Source organism: Aquarana catesbeiana, linkage group LG04 (genome assembly GCF_042186555.1).
Source record: "Aquarana catesbeiana isolate 2022-GZ linkage group LG04, ASM4218655v1, whole genome shotgun sequence".
In the NCBI taxonomy this organism is placed as follows: domain Eukaryota; kingdom Metazoa; phylum Chordata; class Amphibia; order Anura; family Ranidae; genus Aquarana; species Aquarana catesbeiana.
In genome coordinates, this window is record NC_133327.1 from 234,410,809 (window position 1) to 234,428,861 (window position 18,053).

Here is an 18,053-nt window from a genome sequence, read left to right on the forward strand (position 1 = left end):
ATCGCCGGGAGACCGAGTCCCGCGGGCACGGTCACGCTGTACGCGGCAGGCGTGCACCTGTTAGCCCCGGCTCTTAAAGGAGACGTACAGGTACTCCCATTTGCCCACCGCTGCCATTGTGGTGACAAATATCAACGTGCGGCGGTCGGCAAGTGGTTAAACCGTTGTTCCTTTATGGCCTTGTCACTTACAATACATTGAACCCTACAAAGTTGGCTCTGTACAATGGATTTAAATACGTGAAGTGGATGGAAACTATCAAACAAAAGCAGTTGATTCCTTTCTTTCAGTGGGTTTACTAAATAAATCGGATTCTATCATATTGTTATTATTATAAATCCTAGTGTCTAGAAATGGAACAGATGTCCCTCCCACATGCATCTTAAATTTAATCTCAGGATTCAACTCATTGAGCATTTCATTATATCTGTTCAAGGATTCCATGTCACCCCGCCATATCGCAAAGACATCATCAATGAAGCACCACCAGGTGGCTCAATGTGTCTTAAATAAATAATTCTGATATACTTCTGTTCGAATTCATTCATAAATGCACGAGAAAGAGAATGGCGGAGCAACATTAGAGCCCATGGCAACTCCATTGAGCTGCACAAAAAACTGATCCTGAAATAAAAAAGAATTGTTAAACAGAATGACTTCAAACAATTTCTCAAACATAAGTATTTGCTATTCTGAGTTGCTTCTACTTTCTCTGATCAGTCCAATCGCCGCAACAATACCAGCTCGATGCGGGATGGAAGTGTAGAGACTGTTTACATCCCAGGTTACCAATATCTCACCACCCTGGCACTGTTGTACAGTTCTCAATTTCTGTAAAAAATCATTAGTATCTTGTATAAAGGACTTGGTATATTTCACCAAGGGGGACAAGATTTTGTCCAAAAACTGTGCTACTAGCTACCGCATAAGAGACAGCGGGCCTGGAACGATATCGCAATACACGAGGGAATCGAGCTCGGTCGCGGGAGATCTGATCCACAGCATCTCGAGATGAGTGCTGTTTTAATAGGGGTTTATCCTTTTGCCCTAAGAGCCATCTTGACAAATTTCAATTGGATCAGGATTTGTATAGGCTTTTCCGGAGTATCAGGTGGAAGGTTAATTTTATGCAGAAACCATGCCTTTTTGGGGATACAGTAGAAGATGCTCTGGACTGTAAATCACTGGGTCTTAAAGTTAAATCCAAATAAGTACCACCAACCACCTATGCTCCAGACATGAGACATTTGTGAAAGAAGTAACAAGAGAGATAAATCAATTTGTCTCTCAGGTCGATTTTCGGGACCATACACCAAAAAATTTAACACAGAAAGAAAGATCAGCCCTGAGGGAACTTGGTAGACGGGATGGCATTATATTGAAACCTGCGGACAAGGGGGGGATCGGTTGTGATTATGGACCCACAAGCAGATTGTTTGGCAGCTGTGATCAAACTATATATAAGAAAATGTCAAGTGACCCCACTTGGAATGTTAAGAAATTAATTGAAAATATTTTAAAACCTGCATTCAAGAAAGGTATGATTACTTGGGAACTCTTGGAATTTCTATTACCCACTCGCACACGGATCCCGGTATTGTATATACTACCCAAGATACACAAGGACAGTGAATCCCCCCCTTTCAATTAAGTTGTACAGTTTATAGGTCACATAGAAGGTGGAAAAAGTTCTGAAATGATTTATCTTTGTCTCATTTTTTTTTTACATCCCCGATGACCTTTGAACAGGGGTGTGTAGACTTTTTAAAATCCACTGTATTACTAAAGGACGACATGCTCAGAGGTCATTTCATTTGTTTACTTGTTGTCATGTTTTGTTTTATGATTTGCCATTCTGTTATGACCTACAGTTGAATATAAAATATATATATATTTTTTTTCTTCCAACAAAAGTGAAGTTCCTTTTTAAAACCACTTTGATCAAGAGCCGTTTTATAAGCTGCTCAAGTGCTTCCTCCAGAGGAACAATGACAACCACTAACAACAACCAATAACAATACAACAACCACCACAAACATCTAATAACAAAACACCAAACAACCACCACCTACAACCAAACAACCACTACCTACAACCAAACAACCACCACAACCAAAAACAACAACCAACACCTCGAATACATTAAACATCCCTTGGTCTCCATTCAGGCTAGTTTATGCCTGCCTTCCACTATGAATTCTGCTTGTCTGCTCCACAGAATAGAGCTAGAGATGAAAACAATAATTCTACTTGCACTGAGCCTGGTACCTGTTGGAACCCAGGTCTTAAAGGATAGAGTGATTTCTGAATATGGTGGGGGGCGGGGGCAGAGCCTCATCCAGCCGCGGTGCGCGCCCAGGCCCGCTTTGCGCCCCAGCCCGACCGACCTTTAATTCCTACCTTGCTGAAGCAAGAAAGGTCACTTCCAGGAAAATCTATTATTGTATTGACATCTTACTTTGCCTGGTGAACGCAGTCAATCCAGTCAATATTATTCTGTGCCTCTTTATTCTGGCCTTCCTACAAGTAGAACTTGACCAAAATCCAAAATCTAGCTCTCGGCACCCTGAAAGGGCAGGTATCAGCCTTGTCCATGCTTTTTTTTTTTTTTTTTTAAAGGCCTCAGTCTTCACACTTTCTTGTGAAAACCTTTATTCAAGGTGTTTCTCATGTTAGGCCCACTTGCAGCACACTGAGTTTCCCTGGAACATTCATTTTGTTCTTTCTGCAGTGCAGAAACCACCCTTTACTGACAAGAATCTCTATAGTAATATCCCTAATGAGTTTAAAATAGCCTTTTTGGTAGCCATCACATCTGTCAGACGTGTATCTGAAATGGCAGCTCTCTCCTGTAAATAGCCTTTCCTCATACTTCACAATGACAAGGTTGTATTACGCCCAAGACAATCCTTCCTTCCAAAGATGGTTTAAACGTTCCATCTCAATGAGGACATTTTTCTTCCATCCTTGTGCCCTGCTCCTAAGCATCCAAATGAATTCTTTCTATGCTGCCTAGACGTAGTCCGGCATTAGAGTGTATCTAAAAGATACTGCTTCCATTAGACAAACAGAATTCCTGTTTGTTCTTTTCTCTGAACTTTGCAAGGGGAACCCTGCTTCCAAATCCACCATTACACAGTGGATCAGGAACCTGTTTGCAAGAGCGTATGCTCCTTAAGCACTTACAAACTGTGTCACGCATGTATACTGCGGCACAATGGCTCCCCTGGGCGAAATCCCATACGGGTACGTCCTACTCATTTTCGGTCACCAGAGGGCGCCCGCTGCACGGCAGGAAACCCAATGCGCGTGGCCGGCGGGTACGATCGCCGCCGGCCACGCGTGATCGCGTGCATGAGCGCCAGCACGGGGATTTGTGTGTGTGTGTGTGTGTGTGTGTGTGTGTGTGTGTGTGTGTGTGTGTGTAAACACACAAATCCCTGTGCTGTCAGAGGAGAGGAGCCATATCGTTTCTTCCTTTTTTTTTTTTTTTCCCGTTTCTTCCAAAGTAGGAAAAACGATATGGCTCCTCTCCTAGTCACTCACACCCCCACACAGTTAAAACATGCTGAGGGAACACACATTTAACACCTTGATCACCCCCTAGTGTTAACCACTTCCCTGCCAGTGACATTTACACAGTAATCAGTGCATTTTTATAGCACTGATTGCTGTATAAATGCCAGCGGTCCCAAAAAAGTGTCAAAAGTCTCCAATCTGTCCGTCGCAATACTGCTAAAAATTGCAGATTACTAGTTAAAAAAAAAAAAAAAACTAAAAATGCCATAAATCTTTCCCATAGTTTGCAGACGCTATAACATTTGTGCAAACCAATCAATATACGCTTATTGCGATTTTACCAAAAATATATATATATGTTTTTTTTTTTAAAAAACATTTTGGGGATATTCATTATTGCAAAAAGTAAAAACTAGTGTGTGTGTGTGTGTGTGTGTGTGTGTGTGTGTGTGTGTGTGTGTGTGTGTGTGTGTGTTTTTTTTTTTTTTTTTTTTTTTTTTTTTTTTTTTTTTTTTTTTTCAAAATTGTCGCTCTTTTTTGTTTAGAGCGCACAAAATAAAAACAGCAGAGGTGATCAAATACCACTAAAAGAAAGCTCTATTCGTGGGAAAAAAAAAAAGTATGCAAAATTTGTTTGGGTACAGCATCGAACGACCGCAATTGTCAATTAAAGCGACACAGTGCCAAATTGTAAAAAGTGCTCTTCTCAGGAAGGGGGCACTTTCACTCTCTTGCTGCCCAGGCCATTTTTCAGCTTTCAGCGCTGTCACACGACAATTGCACGGTCATGCTACACTGTAACCATATGACATTTTTATAATTTTCTTCACACAAATAGAGCTTTCTTTTGGTGGTATGTAATCCCTGCTCGGTTATATTATTTTTTTTTTTTTTTTTTACTAAAAAAAAAAATTTGGAAAGTTTTTCTTAGTTTCTGTCAATTTTGTAAATAAGTACGTAATCTTTTTCTCTACTGATGAGACTGCACTAATAGGCTGTACTCATGGGCACTGATGAAGCGACACTGATTAGTTGGCACTGATGAGCGGCACTGAAAGCCACCACTGACTGGCATCACTAATGGGCACTGATTGCTGGCACTGGTGGCGATTTATTGTAATCAGGGCACTGATGACCAGTGCCCTGATTACCTGTCTTGCTGTCCCCTGCGAGGAGATGCCGCTGATCGGCTCTCCTCGCCACACACTCTGTCAGGCTATGAGAGCCGATTACCGGTACTTCCGTGTTTTACATGTGACCGGCTGTGATTGGGCATGGTTAAAGAGTCGTGTTATCGGCTCTTTACAGAGATCTGGGTTGCACCGTGTCCTAACAACACGGCGTGATCGCCACTCTGCGCGCCTGTTCTGGGACTACGTCCTATGACGTCTTCTCAGAACGAGAGCTGCACCACCCGCTGTCATTTGACGGTGGGCGGCTGGCAAGTTAAAATCATCCTCCTGCCTGCACTGTTGCATGCCCACTTCATGAGATCTGTAAGCATATCCTGTTTTTTTTTTTTTTAGGCACCAAGCCTACTGTTGCCTATGTTAAGGCCACCACATAGTCATCGGTTTATACTTTCTCAAAGTTTTACCAGGTGGATGTCTCATCTTCTGCAGATGCAGGTTCTTGCAGGGAGACTGAACTTGGGTCCTTGACCCTTGTTTTTTGGGCCTGTTGGCACCGTTCCATTTGTCTAGTAGTTGCCTGCTCTGTATTCAGTGCTTAGGGTTGTCCCATGGTGTATGAATAATTTACTTGTGTTCTATATTGTTATATTATATATTATTAAGTTATGAGTAATTTTGACTTTCCTGTAAAATCCATATCTTGGAGTACAGTACAGGACACAGACCATGCTCCCTAACTCTCCTTGTTTACTGTACATTGCTTGCTACAAACTCAACTCGTGGAGTGGGGTAGTGTTATAGGTGTGCCCTCTGGGGTGGGGGGAATGCGTGTCCTCAGTCTATGAATAAAGCCTAGTACACACCACTAGATTCTTTTTCGCTCAACCGGGAAAAAACTGACCGAGCCGCTGTACTAACAATCCGAAGTTAGTACAGTGATCTCCCCTGCTGTTCTATTGTGTTCTGACAGGGGGATGCCCCCCCCCCCACCAGAACACTCTGGGCAGCGCTCTCAGCTATTGGCTGAGAGTGCTGATCGGGAGCCGGTTGGCTCCTGGTTTTCCAGCATGCTCGTCCAACAGATGCTGGCTGAATGTTGGCCGATTTTTATTGAATCGCCTGACATTTGGACCGTGGTGTACTAGGCTTAAGTTGCCTGTGTCCTGTAATGTACGATGAGCAGCCTATTTCCCTTTATTAAATCAACCCCAAATTCTTTAATTGTAAGAACCACTGAAAAAAAAAGATGTGCTATAATGAACACAAATCTGGGGTAAGGAGGGTAGTATTATGCAAATTCCATTCATGTCCTGTCCCTTGTCTACTGTTCCTCCAGACTCACTTAATATTAAGGCTTTCTACAAAAAAGCGACTATGTAATTGTGAAACAACTTTCTGCGCTATCACTGTGTATAAACCACCTATTACTCAACTCTGTATACTATGAGGCAGCTTACACCACTATGCATCCAACCACCTGTACAAAATGCAATGAATATATATGGTCCCAAGAAAAGTGCAGCGCTCTTCTTAAATATAGTACATTCAAATTATAGTGCATGAATGAAAAAAATCTGAAAACAGTGTAAAAATCACCCATATACAATAAATATATGTGAGTCCATCTTTTAAACATCTATACAGTCCATAAATGATTCAATGTCCATGAAAAATAGGTTTCAGTCCCATACACCAAAAACTCTTCAGTAATTGCCTCTCATCACCACAGTGCCCTTCACCCCACCTATGGGTGTCTTCTCACCATCTTGAATGGACCGCACTAATTTAAAAGAGGTCTATATGCGCTTTGCAGTGTTCTAAGTGGCACCGCTCCCACTGGCTGTACACTCCAAATCCATAGCTCTCAGCAGCTTGGTGTTAATCATATAGGAGGCAAGAGCAAAGAACCATAGTGCAAATCGCTAATAAAAAGTATGTATTTCCATATAACAATCCACTCACATTTCAGAAGTAAAAAGTGGGCGTTTCACAATACAATCCTCAGCATACACAGCTCTACCTAGTCCCAGTGTGATAATGTCACCGCCCACCTCACGCGTAGGGCCCAGTGGGCTTTCTCAGGTAGTCTGAACCTTTGAGAAAGCCCATTACTTTTTATTAGCAATATATATAGTTCTTTCCTCTTGCTTCCTGTGCGATTTGAGAGCTACAGGTTTGGAGTGTACAGCCAGTGGGAGCAGTGCCACTTCTAACACTGCAAAGCGCATATAGACCTCTTTTGATTAGCGAGGTCCATTCAAGCTGGTGAGAAGACACCCATAGGTGGGATGAAGGGCACTGTGGTGATCAGAGGCAATCACTAAAGAGTTTTTGGTGTATGGGACTGCAACCTATTTTTCATGGACATGGAATCATTTATTTATGGACTGTATATATGTTTAAAAGATGGACTCGCGTAAATTTATTGTATATGGATGATTTTTACACTGTTTTCAGATTTTTATTTTTGCACTATAATTTGAATGCACTATATTTGAAGGAGAGCGCTGCATTTTTTTTTTTGTGACAAAATAGACTTTGCATCTAAACTGTCAACATGATGTTTCTATAAAAATGTCTTTTCTGAAAGTTCCACGTGTCTTCTGGCCTCTGCGTGATTCTTACAATTTGAATACTACAGCCTAGCTTATCCTTCGTGGTTTTCTACTTTGGTTTGTGAGAGAAAAAAGCAGAAGGGGCTATAGGTGATTAAAGCGCAGAAAAGGGAGTCTATCAAAACTGAAGCAGCCAGAATCTGGAGCAGATGTTCATGGCTGCTGATTTGCTTTTAGCTTCCATTTTTAAACTGAAGCATTTTTAGTGATAGTAAAAGCTTCTTTTTTAATGAAAATAACAGGCAGCTGCTAAGGAGGCACTCATGCATGCTCCCATGCCAGACTGTGTGCGTTTATAGACACAGTGTGGCTCAACCACGCCCTCCCTCAACAACAGAAGGAATGGTGCTGAAGACCAGACATCGCTGAGTTGGTGAGAGTAGCCAGGTGGGTGTTTTGAGATTTGTGGGGAGGGAGGGGGAAAGAAACCGGTAGTACAGTGGGGTTCTTTTTACCTTAACCACTTGCCACCCGCTGTATAGCAAAACGACGACGGCGGCGGCAAAGTAGTTGTGTTATCTTGATCGAAAATCATATGACGTGATCAGGATAACAGAACCGCCGCGCACCCTCGGGGGCATGCATTGCGGCGATTGGAGGTGCTGTGTGTCAGTCTGACACACCGCAACTCCGATCGTGGTATGAAGCCTTACCACGTAATGAGCTGTGACCAATCACAGCTGATCATCGCAGGAACCAGGAAAGGCCGGTAAGTGGCTTTCCTCGGTTCATGCTGACAGGGAGAGCCGATCAGCGGCTCTCTCTGTCAGAGGGGGGGGGTCTGTGCTGATAATCAGCACATTGATTGTCAGCACAGGCTCCATCAAAAGGTACCCATCAGCTGCCAATCAGTGCCCATCACCTGCCAGCCTGTCCCCCTCTAAATACGGCCTGACAGTGCCCACAACAGTGCCGATCAGTGCCTAAAAAAGTGCCACCAGTAATGCCTGTCAGTGCCCAAACAAATTTCCAATCGGTGTCACTCAGTAATGCCTGTCAGTATCTCCTCATCAATGCTGCCTATCCAGTGCCACCTATCAGTGCCCATCAATTTTTGTTTTGTTTTTCAAAATTGTCAGTCTTTTTTCGCTTATAGCGCAAAAATTAAAAACTGCAGAGGTGATCAAATACCACCAAAAGAAAGCTCTATTTGTGGGAACAAAATGATAAAAATGAAAATGATAAAAATTTAGTTTGGGTACAGTGTTGCATGACCGCGCAATTGTCATTCAAAATGCGACAGTGCTGAAATTTAAAAAAATGTCCTGGGCAGCAAGGGGGGAAAGTGCCTGGTATTAAAGTGGTGAATGCATTGAGGTAAAAAAAAAAAAAACTTTTAGACTTCTAGAACCATATAACGCTGAACTGACCAAGCTAAACATAGAATCTGCTTAGTTGCCACACACAGCTGCTCCAGATTCTGGTTGCTCCAGTTTTAATGTAACCTTTCACAGCATCTAAATAGATGTGTAAGCTGTGTCAGAGGTATGCCTCTTTTATGTATCATCTTGGAGTTTAGCTAGGAAACCCCCTCAGGGGCAAAGGATGCCTGAGAAAAAACTTTGACATACAAAATTAAATTTGTTGCAATGCATTGTTTTTGTTGTAGGAACACTGTCCTTTGGCCTGGGGCAATATAAACTTGTTTGATTATACAGACACGCTAGTTTCTGGAAAAATGGCCTTGAACTTGTGGCCAGTGCCTCATGGACTGGAAGATCTGCTAAACCCTATTGGTGTTACAGGGTCCAACCCAAACAAGGTAAAATATTGCTGCTATGCTACATTTAAAGAGACTGACCTTGGGAAATAAATGAGCATTATGTAATGATAAACCAATGATGTACCTACAGTGAGGGGAAAAAAGTATTTAATCCCCTGCTGATTTTGTACGTTTGCCCACTGACAAAGAAATGATCAGTCTATAATTTTAATGGTAGGTTTATTTTAACAGTGAGAGACAAAATAACAACAAAAATATCCAGAAAAACGCATTTCAAAAAAGTTATAAATTAATTTGCATTTTAATGAGTGAAATAAATATTTGATCTCCTATCGGTCAGCAAGATTTCTGGCTCCCAGGTGTCTTCTATACAGGTAATGAGCTCAGATTAGGAGCACTCTCTTAAAGGGAGTGCTCCTAATCTCTGCTTGTTGCCTGTATAAAAAGACACCTGTCCACAGAAGCAATCAATCAGATTCCAATCTCTCCACCATGGCCAAGACCAAAGAGCTGTCCAAGGATGGGACAGTCAGGGACAAGATTGTAGACCTATACAAGGCTGCAGTGGGCTACAAGACCATCGCCAAGCAGTTTGATGAAAGGGTGACAACATTTGGTGCAATTATTCACAAATGGAAGAAACATAAAACTGTCAGTTTCTCTTGGTCTGGGGCTCCATGCAAGATCTCACCTCGTGGAGTTTTAATGATCATGAGAATGGTGAGAAAGCTCCCCTGCAAAGAGGAGTGGGACAAAATCCCTTCTGAGATGTGTGCTAACCTGGCGGCCAACTGCAAAACTTTTTTGAACCCAGTGATTGCCAACAAGGTTTTTGCCACTAAGTACTAAGTCCTGTTTTGCGAAGGGGTCAAATACTTATTTCACTCACGTTAAAATGCAAATCACTTTATAACTTTTTTGAAATGCGTTTTTCTGGATTTTTTTGTTCTGTCTCTCGCTGTTAAAATAAACCTACCATTAAAATTCTAGACTGATCATTTCTTTGTCTGTGGGCAAACGTACAAAGTCAGCAGGGGATCGAATACTTTTTTTTCCTCACTGTACATGCTTTTGTTTCATCCAAATGAATCTCCAGTACTCCTTGGAACCCAGGGTAAATGTTGTATGTAAATAACAACTTGGGCACAACTCTCCCTTTCCTGTATTAAAATATGTATGCTGCCATTGCTGGCCTGTTTCTGAAAATGCTTATTGCCTGGGTATCATGCTAATTACATTAGGTGTTGAGTCATTGACTGCAAAAACATGTGCAGAGTGGGAGGTTTGACTTCATGGGCTGCAGACTTGTTCCAGGTCAGTGGCTAAGCATGTTAAATTCACAGATTGTACAACATCCAGGTAACTAGAATATTCAGAAGAAAGTCAGCAGTGGCAAGCTACATATTTCTGTCAGCAGAACTCAATTTAGACAAGTTGAAGGTAATTGTGCTGCTCTACCATGGTAAGGTTAGTTTGATTACTTTAAAGATGTACTTTTCTTTGCAGTATTTTGCAATACTATTTTACTTTACATTTGGGTCTGTTTTTATCAAACGTTTTTTCATTCTTTTTTTTTTTTCTTTTCAGGAAACGCCTTGCTTGGAGCTTGAATTTGATTGTTTCAGTAGCCCAGTTAAATTCCCTGATATGCCAACCATAGAAGATCATGCAAATAAAGTTTTGGAAAGAGAAATGGGCTACAATTACAGCCATTCTGGACTGGTAAATATGTGATTTTGTTTTTAATAGCTATGTGTTAAAAGCTAGTATTAAAACTGAATGTTGCATTCCAAGATATAGATAGATATATAGATTCACTCACACACTTTAAATTTCAGATCAGAGAGCCGGAAAGGTCATTATTTGATAAAGCTATTTTAGAGGCGTGTTCTCACTTTCAATCTGTTGAACATAACCTCATAACATTTGTTAGGGAGATGCCTTGACTTTATTAGGTGTGGCCATATCACAAAAGCATATTTAAAACCAAATGCAATATATTACAGCTTATTTGGAAGCTGCACTAGTTTTCTTTTTATAATTTTTATTTTCCTTTACCTGGGGATCCTGCCAGTAAGACACTTCCTGATCTAGGATGACAACATTCACTCACTATGCTGCATTTATAGAGAGATTTCAGTTTAGTGCACAGGAAGTAGTAGTTACAGAAAATGTACTTATCCTGAAAATGAACGCTAATGCAGTCATAACATCTCAGGACTGGTAAGATGCAATTAAATGTGTTTAGATACACTTTTAGGGCTCATGTACAGTTGCGGTTTGGAGAGAAGGGTGATGGGGGCCACCTGTTTTTTTTTTTTTTTTTTTTTCTGCCCTTCTCTTTAGCTGCTCAGGCAGCTGGATGGGGGTGCACACATACAAAAATTATACCCCCGTTGTGTTCTGCGGGCAGCACCACTGCTAAATGCGACCCATTCAAGTGAAAGGGGCTACATCATAACCACTCTGCAAATGCTTGCAGTTGCAGTGAAGTGGTTGAGAGTTTACAGGGTTAAAGCTGGGAATGAGGAGGCCTTCCAACCACCCATCAAATGCCTCTTAAAAGAATTCTACCTTGGATTGCTTTTGAAAGGGTGGCAAACAATGCTGTGCGTGTAAATCTACTGAATAAAGGCAAACAATGCTACATGTTTTGTCAATATTTAGTAATATTAGAATATTATGACAAGTAAAGGGCTTAAAGTGGATGTAAACCCACTCCAATCTTTTTTAAAGTACTGCCATAGGGGTGATCTATAAGGATATACATGCCTCCTGCATGTATCCTTACCTTTCAAATGTCTCCCCTTTAGATGTTTGGAGCCCCCAAAAAAGCCGGATTCAGTGGGCGGGTCCGTTGTACGGCGCTCAGTGGCCGGAGCCATGACATCACCAGACTCCTCGCCCACCTCTACAATCGCGCCTGGCCGGAGTGAAAAGTGCGCGCACAGGAAAAGAAGAGCGTGCTCATGGCTCCTGTCACGTCATGTGTCACTGTCCAGTGACAGTCGGGGATGATCGGTTCGGCGGGGACAGCTGTGAGCACGGATCCCCCTGAATGGCTTTTCTGCTGAAAGCCACGGGAGGCAGAGAAGGAGAAGCAGCTGATCAAACGCCATGCAGGGAGATCGGTGCTCACGGCTGTCCCTCCGCTGCACCGATCACCCCGACTGTTCCTTGTGTCGTCCTCCAGTGCCTGACCATTTTCTCCACCACCTCCCCTTCTTCTATGGCCCCCCTCCTGTTCTTATCCGCCCGCTGTGTCTTCCTCCTCCACCCCCCTCATCCCCCGCAGCCGACTCCCCTCCATTCCTGTGGGCTCTGTCAGGATGGAGAGCGGAGGAAAGGCGGAAATGCTATACATGTCATTTACGGGGGGGTGGTAGAGTGCTGCTGGACACAGATAGATATATATATATATATATATATATATTTGTATGTGTGTGTATATGTAATATAGCTGTGTCTAGCAGCAACCCCCCCATCAGACCAGTGGAGTGTCTGCAGCCAGGGCTGAGGTTATGTGGAACATCCAATCCTTGCAGAGCAGCAGAAGAAAGGAGTGGGAGGGAATTAAAAAATACTGCATGTGTCTTACTTAGGCTAGTGCATGAGGTATGTAAATCACCTGTCACTCACAGCAAGGGGGCGTATTTGACAAAGTTTTTCTCAGTTTGTCAAGAATTATCTCACTGAACAATAAAAGAGAATTGCTCAGAGATGGATTAACTCTGTGTGGCAAGACTGGGCTCGAATGATAGGAAATCTTATACTCTATAATATGACATAAAAAAAAAAAAAAAAAAAAAAAAAAAAAAAAAATTGGTCTTTACATCCACTTTGTTTTCCAAAAAAGCACACAGTTTTGCAGTGTGGTAGAATGTTGCTCTGCAACTGATTGCAGATCACTTCCATTTTATGAAAAAGGGAAAACTTCCGCCCCGCATTCTCTACATCTGATTGTTATCCCAGTTGGAGAAATGATGTCTAATGGTGTCACGTTTCCAGCAGGTGAAGTTAGCCTTAGTGAATGATCTACCCATCCATGTATGGCAACAGCACATATACTACACAATGGGGGTTATTTACAAAAGGCAAATCCACTTTGCACTGCAAGTGGACTTGGCAGTGCAGTCGCTGTAAATCTGAAGGGTAGATCTGAAATGAGGGGAGGCTCTGCTGATTTCATCATCCAATCATGTGCAAGCTAAAATGCAGTTTTTTAAATTTTCCTTTTATGTCCCTCTCAGATCTACATCGACTGCACTTCCAAGTGCACTTGTAGTGCAAAGTGGATTTACCATTAGTAAATAACCCCCTATGAGTGCATATTCTTTGCTGGAACAGTGCTTACTGTTGGAATCACTAACTTCACTTAAGGCATTGTTAACCACTTCCAGATCGCCCCCCACGTACATTTACTGCAACAGGGCGGCCCGACTGCGCAAAATCACATACCTGTACAAAATCCGTGGCTAGGGGGCACGCGTGCCGTCCCTGCAACGGTCAGATTAATTTCACAACCATTCAATCTGCAGGTCCAGGCCAATGATTTATGGCCTTGACCTGCTGATCGGTTCTGACGAATGACAGAACCTCCTGTGTCTGTGTAATGTAAACAAAGGCACAGGAAATTATGCAATCTCCCCCAAACAAGTGCAGTATCATTAGATCACTGTCGCTTCCAATACACAGCACACGATCAGGCCTGATCTCTGCTAGCACGAGCAGTTAAAACATTTTTGTAGTGGTTCAAACAGTCCTTGACAACCAGGTGCTTTTTTATCTGTGAGTCACCCTAGGTACCAATAAATTTATTGGCCAAAATGTCAAACGAAAGGTACACTAGTGAAGAGGCCTACAGGATACTGAGCATGACCGATGAGAGTGATGGGGAAGCCTCGCTGTCGGAATCGGGCTCAGTATTTGAACCTGTAGAGAGCAGCTGCACCCTGATGGATTTCTCTGATGACAGAGTAGAGGTCCCTGCTAAGGTCAGACATACCCGACCCCGTTCCTTTGTTGCTGGGGTGCTACAATCGCATGATTCTGGTATACAGCATAGTGCTGGTACTAGTGCCGCTCTATCTCCTGATGGACTGACGAGCACCAGCGGCCTAGTACACCCTGGTCATAGACAAACCAGCACTGCAGTAACGCTTGGTGATGTGGCGAGTCCCATAAGTGCAGTTCAAGCTGGAGCGGTGGCTTTCACAAGTAGTGTCCCGCAGCCACCAAGAATTTGAACGCAGGCCCGTAGAGCCCATAGTGTCCTTCCTGATTGGCAGCCCACAGATTCTGCAGCGCCCCATTCAACCCGAAATTAAGGTGGAAACCGCAGATTTAACGCACCTTGTTTTGTTTTTGGGTTTTTTTTTAGTTGTTTTTCACGTAAGATCTGTATGGATCTATTGCGGACCAAAGCAATTTATATGCTAATCAATTTATTGCTGCGAACACAAATTTGACCCTTGCCAGACACTGTGCCTGGAAACCTATCACGGCTTCCGAATTTAAAAGTGGAGTTTCACCCAAAAATGGAACTTCCGCTTTAAGTGCTGGTGACACATTTGCCCCAAAAATGCCACATTTGGCATGTCATTTGGGGGGCTGGGGGGTACCCAGTTTTTACAGGCACACAGCTCCCACGTTCTCCCCTTGCGCCGGAAGGAAGTTCACCCCCCCCCTGCAATCTTCTGGGACACGTCACAGGTCCCAGAAGATTGCCCGGCCATTCACAACACAGCTCGCGCATGCGCAGTGCATACCCAGCTGTGAAGCCACAGCCGGGTGTCCGCAGTTGGAATGCTGGTGCCTTGGAGGGGAGGGGGAGAGGAGCGAGGCTTTGTGCGCCCGCATCGCTGGACTGTGGGACAGGTGAGTGTCTGATAATTAAGTTTTACACTTTTTGTAGCTGCTGACTTTTAAATGGGTAGAACGCTGCTTTTAAGACCTTTCTAGGCCTATCCCTTAACATGGGCATTAGTAAAAAGAAATAGTTGCGGTCATATTGGTCCACTGACCCAATTCATCATATGCCCGTGTTCTCTGCTGCCATAGCCAGGCCTAGATATGAACAAATATTGCGGTTTATGCACTTCAGTGACAATGAACTTTGTCGTCCTCTGGGTGACCCTGGATATGATAGGCTCCACAAAATTTGGCCCCTCGTAAACCACTTCAACCAAAAATTTGCAGCCTTGTATATCCCCCAATAAGATGTCTGCGTAGATGAGTTCCTGATTTTTTTTTTTTTTTTTTTTGTTTGTTTTTATTTTTTTTTTCTCCCCAGCAAGCGTGCCAGATATGGAGTCAAAATGTATAAGCTCTGTGACAGGGCAACGGGCTATACATGGAGTTTCCTAGTTTACAAGGGTAACGATAGCAGCGTGGAGCCCCCAGCTGCCCAGGCTAAATAGGGAACAGCAGCAAGATTGTTTGGCGCTTAGTGTCACCCTCATTTATAAAGGGATACCATTTTTATACATGGACAATTTTTACACAAGTATGCCGCTGCATGAGCCAACTGCACTTTTTAGACACACTTTTTCAATTTGGAATTGACGCATTTGACACCATGCGATCTAATCACCGGGGCTTCCACCAACAGCTTGTAAATGCCCCACTTAGACAGGGGTAGAGAGCCTGCTTGAGGTGTAGTAAATTGCTTGCAGTGAGGTGGAAGGACAAACGGAAAGTTTTCGTTCTGTCTTCCATTCACGCAGACACGGCAGTCCAAACTGCAACGGCGACTGGTGTTGAGAAGCCTCTCTGTGTCTACGACTACAACCGTAAAATGGGAGGCGTGGACTTCAACAACCAGATGCCGTAAGGCCAGACGCTGGTACCAAAGTCTCTGTATATTTGTTCCAATTGCCTCTGTGCAACGCTTTCATACTATACAAAGCGTCAGGAAGAAGTGGATCCTGCCTAAAATTCCAGGAAGAGCTCATCAAAGCCATGTAGCCCAATTTCCCAATCCAGATGCAGGGAGGCATTTGCATGGGAGGCATTTTTCCAGATGTCCTGCATGGTACCCCTACCCAAAGAGCACCCCAAAAAATATGCCATGTGTGTAGCAAGCGCAGTTTTAGACGTGTCACCTGTTATTTTTGTCTCTCCTGTCCTGGCGAACCTGGTCTCTGCATTGGGAACTGTTTTCGTCGCTACCGCACACTAGTGGATTATTGGTATAGGGTACAGCACGGCACATATTCACACAGGGTCTTGAAAGATGTTAGATGGCTATGGCATTTTGAGAGACCCTAGCCTGGAACGTTCAAAGTTTTTTACAGTTACAATAAAAGTGTAAAAAAAACCCCCCATAAAGCCAAAAATAGTTGGTTTTATTGTTCTTACTGTTTTACTGTATTTTATACTATACTGCTATAATGAAATGTTTTATTGTTAACCATTTTGCTTTGCAGATATACCGTTTTACTATACTGTTACTGTGGGTTTTTTTTTTTCACACTTCTTGGCAGAGATTTCTTCATTCACATCGATCGATGTGAATGGAGGAATTCTTCTAGGTTCTTTTTTTTTTTTTTTCGTTAAAAAAAAAGAACATTGCATGTATGCCCCTCATTTAGAAGTGGGTGGATGCAGGGCGGAATTCTAATGGTGGGCATACCACACACTTTTTTTCTGGCATTTACATCGATCGATGTGGATAAAGAAATCTCTGCCAGGGGCTGTATGAAAAAAAAAAAAGAACATTACACTATATTCCCAACAAGGACCGGCAACGTTTTGTGCATTAAAATTCAAAAAGTGTTTTGTGTGTGTTTTTTTTTTTGTTTTTTTTGTTTTTTTTTTTTTTTGTTTTGTTTTTTTTTGTTTTTCCAAAAAAATTGTTTTGTAAAATCGCTGTGCAAATATTGTGTGAAAAAATTTTTTGCAGCACCCACCTTTTTTTTTTTTTTTTTTTTTTTTTTTTTATAATCAGTATTTTATTTTATAGAAGAAAACATATAACAAGGCATGTCCAACAGTCTATGGAGAAGTAAGAACTCAGATCTCGCAGGGTCTCTTACATATAACTAGTTCAATTAAACTGGTTAAACAGGGATACATATCACAAGAGCAAAATTATCTGATTTCATGTAGAATAACCCAATGGTGCATACCGGTTGGGGGATTAATTTGGAGGTACAAGGAAAGCAGAGTCTAAAAGAGGTGTGAAGATGTAGGATGTTAGTAGAGTATTTAGCCTGTCCTGTCATGACAACACCCAACATTTTATTATGTAGGGCCTCTGCTTTAAAAAAATATATACTTTTTGGGGGTTCAAAGTAATTTTATAGCAAAAAAAAAAAATTTAATGAAAACAAAGTGTCAGAAAAGGCTTGGTCTTCAAGTGGTTAGAAGAGTGGGTGATGTGGCATAATCTTCTAATGTTGGGCATAAAATACCAGGACAGTTCAAACACCCCCCAAATCACCCCATTTTTGAAAGTAGCCCCCCCCAGGCTGTTTGCTGAGAGGCATCTTGAGTTCATGGAATATGTTATGTTTTGCCACAATTTTGTCACTGAAATGATGTATTGCTCACACATGCCATGGGTATTTGTGGAATTACACCCAAAAATACATTCAGCTGCTTCTCCTGAGTGCGGGGATACCACATGTGTGAGACTTTTTGGTAGTCTAGCCGTCTACTGTGCCGAAAACCAATCACTGCCCATGTAATGCCCAGATAGCCCCCCAAGGTATTTTCCAGGAGGCATGGTGAGTATTTTGCAGCTCTCATTTGTTTTGGAAAATGAAAGAAAAGGAACATTTTATTTTTTTATTTTACTTTTTCAATTTTCAAAACGTGACAAAAAGCGAGATCTCCAAAATACTTTGTCTACTTTCCATAAAGGGGTCATTTGGGGGGGGTTTGGTGCTATCTCGACATTTCAGGGCCTCCGAAACTGTGACAGGTAGTGAGGAAGTGAAATGAGCAATTTACGCCCTTTGAAATCCTGAAGGCAGTGATTGGTTTTCGGCACCTGTACGCGGTTGGACACCCAGAAAGTCTCGCATGTGGTATCTCCATACTCAGGAGAAGCAGCAGAAT

The 18,053-nt window shown here is 42.5% G+C and overlaps 1 protein-coding gene across 2 annotated transcripts in view; it reads left to right on the top strand.

Annotated features, from left to right (window-relative positions):
- PIK3CA (phosphatidylinositol-4,5-bisphosphate 3-kinase catalytic subunit alpha) overlaps window positions 1-18,053 on the top strand; it is a 242,171-nt gene that overhangs the window by 79,039 nt on the left and 145,079 nt on the right. For both annotated transcript variants that reach the window (XM_073626255.1, XM_073626254.1), the window contains 2 exons: window positions 8,877-9,029; window positions 10,578-10,712. In XM_073626255.1, the coding sequence (XP_073482356.1) occupies window positions 8,877-9,029; window positions 10,578-10,712 (288 nt within the window). The remainder of the gene's footprint in view (window positions 1-8,876; window positions 9,030-10,577; window positions 10,713-18,053) is intronic.